Source organism: Pterocles gutturalis, unplaced genomic scaffold (genome assembly GCF_000699245.1).
Source record: "Pterocles gutturalis isolate BGI_N339 unplaced genomic scaffold, ASM69924v1 scaffold26009, whole genome shotgun sequence".
In the NCBI taxonomy this organism is placed as follows: domain Eukaryota; kingdom Metazoa; phylum Chordata; class Aves; order Pterocliformes; family Pteroclidae; genus Pterocles; species Pterocles gutturalis.
Window position 1 is genome coordinate 7412 of NW_010128934.1, and position 8026 is coordinate 15437.

Sequence of the window (8026 nt, forward strand, 5' to 3'; positions counted from 1 at the left end):
ATGTTACAATTCAGGTGTTTGGAACCGGGCACAAGCAGCCTTCCTACGATTCTTGTAGTATCATTTTGGCAGAACTACTGCCAGTCACCATTATGTGCACTAGCTTTCCACGTACATCCACAGACAGGTCAGTAAGCAGTATTAAAATTGGACTGTGCCTGAAATTTCCAGTCACACCCTTGTAAGCAATGAGCCCTGTGCTCCTAATTAAGACTAGATTCTCTCTCCACAGTCTCAGAAGGTAGCCCATGCTATTATGGCTAAAAAGATACCATTTTATGATGACCTACAGGTTTTTGAAAGCAGAATATATTAGCTTTAGGAATGACATACTTTCCAGACTTGTGCAAAGCTTTAAAAGTATTGATTTTTCAAATTAAAAATATTTTTGTACTTCCTGATAAGGATTTTTCAAGGACAAGCTTAGTTTAGCATGGCTTTTGATATCAGTCACTTCAGTAATCGAGTCTGGTCTTTGATAGCTGAGATTAGACTGCAAGAAGAGAGATATACAGAGATCATTTCTTTTGAAATAGGTAAGAGATTTAACAGATAAAAAAAAGTGAGATCTAAAAAAAAATTAACTGGAGAACAAGCATAGAGAAAACAAAATGCATAAATATAAAACAAGGGAGAAGGAAAACAATACAGGTTATGTATGATTAGGTAGAACATAACAACGATCTATGCCTTTGCTTCTAAACGATTAAGGTTGATTTGTCAGCTGTCCTCACTCTAGACTGTACAGAATATATGTAACTAATAAAAAATGCGGTTTATTGCAAAAATATACAAGTCCTCTAAATTGCATAAGATATTACAATGTCGTGCTGAAACATGACATTAAACAAAGAGGACTTTTAAACAAATTACAAAATGTTAAAAATCAGATTTGGGTCATGAGCGTTACACAAAATGCATCGTCATGCTTTATCTTATGATTAGTCTTGTGATTCACTACATTTGTGATAAATGCAACATAAAATCATGACAACTGTAATAGTCAGAAAGTAATATCTACTGTGTATCGTCTGTATTAATACATATAAACACTTTGTGTGCACTAATACTTTCAACATATCACATTCAAACTAACAGTCTTTCCAGAGAAGTTGTAACCTTTTTGAAGAACAGAAGCTGGTTTAACAAGTTGATCGCATGTGGGTTTTTGAAATCTACTCTTTACGAAAACGTTGTGTTAAAGGGCTTGATTTTCAAAGGTGCTGTGCTACTGCGAGTCGTCTTAATGCCAGATGGAACCATCAATGCTAAGCACTTTCAAAAATCAAGCCCACAATTTACTGAATTCCTATTTTGTTTACGAGTATTTCCACTGTATTAAGTCAAAAAAAAATACCCCCCAAACCCATTCTTAAAATCACAGAAAATGCTTGGCATCTATAGGAAGAGAGACAATTTCTCAGTGGACTAACCACTAGTGTGCTATATTCTCGTAACAGATCTTGTTGCTCCAATGTTTGTTTCATGCACTGGGATCAGCAATGTCCAAGTTTGTTCCAAACAAAGCAAGTAGCTGCTCTTCATAGTTTGCAATGTTTCTTTTCAGAATTTCCATACAAGGTCCCAAAAGCCTTTCAAATGCCTGCACGTCCATAACTAAGAGAAAAGGGGAGAGAAAGAGAAAGAATATAAAATGTTTGCCAGTTGCTGACACTAATCTTGGTGTTTATGACATTGCAATGTAAAATTTTAAATGATAATGGTACAGATACTACTGAGGCATATACTTTGCACAGAAGAGAACCACTTACTGTAGCATAACCAATATCAACCAACACAATGCTGTCTTGAAACTTCATAAAGAAAGTTAGAATTTGCTGGGTTTCTTACTTTGAAAATATTTTAATTTTTTTAATTTAATATTAATAATTTTTGTGACTGAAGAGCTGCTGAGAAAGTCTGGAGGGGCCTGGATTCCTCCACAGTATACAATTTTAAGACCCCTGAGATTTCAAAAAAACACATCCTTTGCTGATGGTTTTATTTGGGGTCTAACTTAGCATATTTCCTTGCTATTTTTGCTTGTTTCCACCTATAGTGGAAATTGTAATAGATTCTTATTTCCCAGCAAACGTATGAGAAGTTGGAGACGGTAATTCACATGTAATGTTAATGTGTAGCCAACCAGAATATTTTCTTTACCTGATCACATAATGTTATCCTCTATAGTTCTAGCCAATAGGCCAGGGAGGAAACTTCATACTTAACCAGCTTCCAACATGGTGGCCTGTAGTCCCCTGGCTCCGGAGAGAAGCTGAAGATCTCTGCTATCTGGGAAGTGCCGGAGATCTTAGCAACTCACCCATCCTGGGAAATGACACTGGTACTCAGCACTGCCTCTTTTTATTTCCTCTGTGTCATCTTTGATCTTTATTGCCTGATCATCTCTGTGTGTTTGGAGATCAGGATTTAAAAAAATAATACTTTAAAAGTAAGTGAGAAACTTGTTGTTTCTGGGTCAGTAATGAACTGTCATTGAAGAACGCCAAATCTGTCTTTGCAGTTTACAGTTTTCCCATAATTGGATGCAAATATTTAGGAGCTAAACATTAGACTCCGCCTGAGGCTACAGTGTGATGGAATGATTAAATTAACAGCTGGTGAAGAGAAAGACTTTGTTAGAGCTTAAGTCATGGTGATAAAACAGGACAGGATTTTTACCACAGTTATTTCTTGGATGAGAGTCAGTCTACTGAGAAAAGAAATACTTTACTTTTCTGCAGAGTATTAGACATTTATCTGGTTGCTATAAATGGTTTGCAGCAATACTCTCTGTACTGTCCTGAAGCAATTTTCACTTCCACGTGATCAGAGAAACATTGGAGAATTTGTGTTTTGCAAACACAATTTATGTGAATTATGAGAATTTATGAATTGCAAATATTTTTTGCAGATAAATAATGTAAACAGGAATGCACCATAATCAACGATGTACTTTGTGTAAAAATGTAATTAAATCTTATATTCTGGTGAAAGACAGAGTTCACAAGAAAAACAACCAGATAGATTATGTAAAATTTTATATTAGATATAAAATATAATTGAACCGTACCTAAGCATTTGACAGTGCCAAGAGCAAATGCAGAAGCGGCTCGTGGTTTGTTAGTTACAAGAGCAAGTTCTCCAAAATACTGTCCTCTTGAGCATCGAGCTATTTCAACGGCTCCATTCTCTTCTACATCTTGTTTACCCTGAAATATCAGGTAAAAAAGAGAAAGGAAGAGAAAGAATGAGAGATTTGCTGAACTCTGAATTGTATAAGCAAAATTAGTAATGAGAGCATTACTGTTTAAATACTGTTTAACACTTAAAATACATTAAGATTTAAAAAATATAAAATTGTGTATTTTAGGGATGTTTACCTTCCTTGTCATTATAATCCTTACTTCTCCAGATTCCACAATGAAGAAAGAATCAGCCAAATCACCCTGTAGAAGAAAAAAAACAAAGTGAGTAAAGGAAATGTGAAATTTCTTTTTCAGTTTGATGGTAACATTGAAATATTTGTAGCCAGTGCCTTGAAGCTCATCTGCTTAACACCTTTTGCAAAAGAAATATTTTTTCATGTGAAAACCATACTCAAGGTACATAATAATCAAAACATCTATACAGAACTGACAGGAAGGTCTTTTCATGAAAAGACATAGCTGACACAGCCTAATAGAAAAAGCAGAGAAAAACAACATTATAGAAGATTTTAGAATCCTTCCTGCTGCTTCTCCACCTTTGTACTCCTTCCAAGTTATTTCCCTTACAGAATTTCCAGTATAAAAAGCATCCAAGGGGGCTACCTGATATACAGTAATTATTTTGGGGCAAGACAAACTCAGTTGCCTAAATTGCAGAGCTTACTTCTGCGTTCTTCTTCAAAGGGTTCTCATATTTTAACGACAAAAACAAGGTAAGTCTTCAGTGCTCCTTACTGAAAGCAATCATTCTTTTACATAGTTTGAATTTCTAAGTATACTACAATTGTTGACTCCTTTACTCATACCAATGAAGAGGCATGTTTTATGAAGTAACATAAGTGAAAAATTAGCTTCTGAGACAAGATAATCACCTCTTAGATACAAGATTGTTTTTGTTTCATTTGACAAAGAAAAACATAGTTTAAAAGTATGTGGTGTCTATAGATAACATGGTAATTGTTACGTATTGGAAAAGAAAAACAAACTAGAAATAAACTGTACCTGAGCAATGATTTGTTCTCCATCTTTGTACACTTTGGTGCCAATCACATCAACCACTTTTAAACGCTCAGATACCTTCATTTACAAAAAGAAAACATAAGACATATTTGGTTAACTTTATGATATTATATTTAGAAGGCCCTTTCATATTTCTTTTCATTAATCTTTGAACAGAATAGTGTATCTTTATTTTCCTGTTTCGATAATCATTAAAAAAAGAACTGCTGAACAGTGTTCCAGAGGGTATATTATAGTCTTAACACTAGATGTTTTTACAGAGCTTCCATTTTCGTAGGAAGTCTATATAACCCAAGTCTTCCAAACTTATTTTCAGAAAAGCAAGCATGTAAAAATATAGCTATTAAATGAAAATATTTTGAAATTCCCTAACTCATTGTTTAATTTTATTAGCTAATATCTAGTAAAATTAAGCTTAAGAAAATGAAAGTAAAAAAAAAAATTAAAAAAATACAATATTAACAATAGTTCTTTATTCTGAAAATTTAGGAATATCAAAAATGTGGTCTTTCTCCAAAACAAAACCATGCAAAATTTTATTGTGGAGAAAATTTTAATTTCAAATTTAAACTCTGCAAAAGCAGAATCTTATTAAGTACCTTTGATACAGCCATTAAAATAATGCAACAGAAATCTTACTTCTAAAGATTTAAGGAATGGCAATGACTCAATAAAATTTTCATACATTCTTCTCTTTTTGGCATTATTTTTCACAATGATTCTTCGGAACGTTACCCTGTCCTGTAAACACAAAGAGAAAAAGAGAGTTTATTAACAGAAAATATGTGTGTGGTGGGAAATACTTTAGGAATGGCCGAACATGTTCAAATTACCCAATTTTAGCCACTCATTGTAGCCGTCAAACTAGCTAGCTAGTCTCCCCATACAGTCAACTGAGAAAGATTCCTCTAGAGGTCAATCAAGAGCTCCTAAAGCTAAGCTCCTGATCTGATTCATGCATGAAATGCTTTCTCTGCCCTTCGTCAGAGAATACATATAGAGTTTACATATAAAGGGTAGAGAGTTTACCTTACACAATGAACAGTGGGCAATTTAAGATATTTAAGAAATCCTCAATATTTAAATATTTAAATTACAAAGCTTATTCATTATCCTGAGGTCCCATATATATTGATATGTACTCAAAGAGGTTTTTTATATTATTATACAAACAAAACCAAAATACATGGGTCTGGGTCTTAGATCACAGTCCACTTTCTGCTATTTCAGCAGAACAAGAATCATTGCTGCCCTAAACAGCCAACTGCACATTCCTTAGTATTTGGCAATCCAAGTGAAGCAGACAGATGGCAAAACTACATTTACGCTGTTTTCTTCTCTTAACTTCATATGACTGTGTCCTGGTGACAGAGGTGAAATGCTTTGCAAGCCTTCATGGCTACACGTGGGACTTGCTGGCCAATAAAACTCAATCCAGTTCAAAGGCATTCTTATAGTGTCCTAAACTCTGCCATGATCCCAAAAGCTGTATGGATTACATTGGTGAAAAACATCCACTTCGCTTCAACAGGAAAACATTATCTTGGGATCAGTCATTAGATTGACATCTAAGTCTTGATCAAGATAGCTATCCCATTCTTATTCTTTGGTAAATTCTATTACTCGTCAAAGATACAGACAATATAACGCTGATAAATAACCTCATATTTGAATTTTACTCTGGAATCAAAGACATTGCCTGTCAAGATGTGGGAAAACATTTTATGTATGTGTCTAAGTAATTGTCAAGTGGTTTGCAATTTGGGAAATTATCACTAATTTAGAATAAAACAAAATTATTTTTTAAAAAACAGTGTTTTCTAAAGCCTCAGGTTTGCTTCTATAGATTCTGGAACAATATAGTATTGTGTTGGGAGTTCTCAGAAATTTTAAAATTAAACTTTCTGAAATTATAATTCATTTTTTAATGGTGATACTGCATACCAGTGCAATTTATGTAAAATAATTAAAACAAATAGTATCTTAAAACAAGTATTTCACTTACCAAACCCCAGATGGCACCAGGAGAGGTAGCTATAATTGTAGCTGCTCTGGGTGTATTGTACATTAAGGCCAACTCACCAAAACTTCCTCTGTTATCATAGGTTCCAACACACCTCCCAACACCATCGCATTTTACATAAATATCATATGTACCTCTGTTAATAAAAGATACAAATACAGTGAGCAGAATCCAGTCCTGGTCTTTGTTAAGCAGCCTCTCACTATATTTTTTAATACCATGAATTACAGCGATAAAGCTTTTGAAATAAATATACATTAACTTGTTTAAATGATATTAAACACCTTGCAGAGACATCTGAAACACTTCCATAAATACTAAAGTAGTTCCTTTTTAAAGGGAAGGATAGGGTTATTAGTTTTACATTAACTCGGTTTAAAGATAGACTGGATGTACAGTGATCTATTGACCACCAGAACTTATTAAAAATTAATATCTTAGTATCTGTTTCTTAATTTAATTTTAAACACACTAAATGCAAATATAAGACATCTGCAAAAATTGCTATGATATGATTACTGAAATAATAATACAAGTTATTTAACATTTAAAATATTTTAAAGTAGTAATTTATAATGTAATAAATAGAGGAGATGCTGGAAATGGAAAAAACGTATAAGAAAAGCAACAGAAGATCATGAAATAAAAATATGTATTTATCTAACATATAATATATTGTGGATTTCTTCTCCATATCATTAAATTGGTAACTTTTGTTTTGGGAATACAGTAAAATCTCGAATCTTATAAAATATGACATAGCCACCCCCATTGATGCTGAGTCATAATTTTGTTCAGTGCTGAATATTTGTATGGTATGTGTTGATAAACCATGTGAATGTAATGCAAAAATCTGTACAATGATTTAATTGATAAGGGACATAGAGGTGATTCACTGCACCTAAAAACTGCAAGGCTGACAGAATACTGTGAAGTCCCTGTGGCTTTTTTGTTAAGAGATGACAAACTGTAACCTCACAAAGCTGAAAAACATTGACTCTTCAGCAAAGAGTCCTGACACACTTCTACAATCTCCTGACTGAATATTTCAGTTGGAATTGACCTACACTGATCACCTAGTCCAACTGCCTGATCAAAAATTAAAGGATAGTATTATTAGAATTACATCTGGCCAGGGACATCAAGGGCAACAAGAAGAACTTCTATAGGTACGTCAACGATAAAAGGAAGACTATGGAAAATGTAGGCTCTCTCAAGAAGGAAACAGGAGACCTGGTTACCCAGGATATGGAGAGGGTTGAGGTACTCAGTGACTTTTTTGCTTCAGTCTTCACTGACAAGTGCCCAAGCCACACCACCCAAGTTGCAGGAGGCAAAGAATGGGAGAATGAAGAACTGCCTGCTGTAGGAGAAGATCAGGTTCTTGGCCATCTAAGGAACCTGAAGGTGCACAAGTCCATGGGACCTGATGAGATCCACCCACGGGTCCTGAGGGAACTGATGGATGAAGTTGCCAAACCACTGTCCATCATGTTTGAGAAGTTGTCGCACTCTGGTGAAGTTACCACTGACTAGAAAAGGGGAAACATAACCCCCATTTTTAAAGAGGGAAATAAGGAAGACCCAAGGAACTACAAGCCAGTCAGTCTCACCTCTGTGCCTGGTGAGATCATGGAGCAAATCCTTCTGGAAACTCTGCTAAGCTACATGGAAAATAAGGAGGTGACTGGTGCCAGCCAACATGGCTTCACTAAGGGCAAATTGTGCCTGATGAATTTGGTGGCCTTCTACGACGGGGTCACAGAATTGGTGG

At 34.7% G+C, this 8026-nt stretch overlaps 1 protein-coding gene across 1 annotated transcript; it reads right to left on the reverse strand.

The window, feature by feature from the left end:
• Positions 1-1352: 1352 nt before the first annotated feature.
• On the reverse strand, positions 1353-6490 carry LOC104459515 (cAMP-dependent protein kinase type II-beta regulatory subunit-like; the record flags this gene model as incomplete). The annotated part of the gene is made up of 6 exons (XM_010079795.1): positions 1353-1617; positions 3074-3212; positions 3384-3449; positions 4212-4286; positions 4869-4970; positions 6235-6490. Coding segments are annotated over 6 exons (772 nt in total), but the record flags the coding sequence as incomplete, so codon positions are not given.
• Between the last annotated feature and the right edge of the window lie 1536 nt (positions 6491-8026).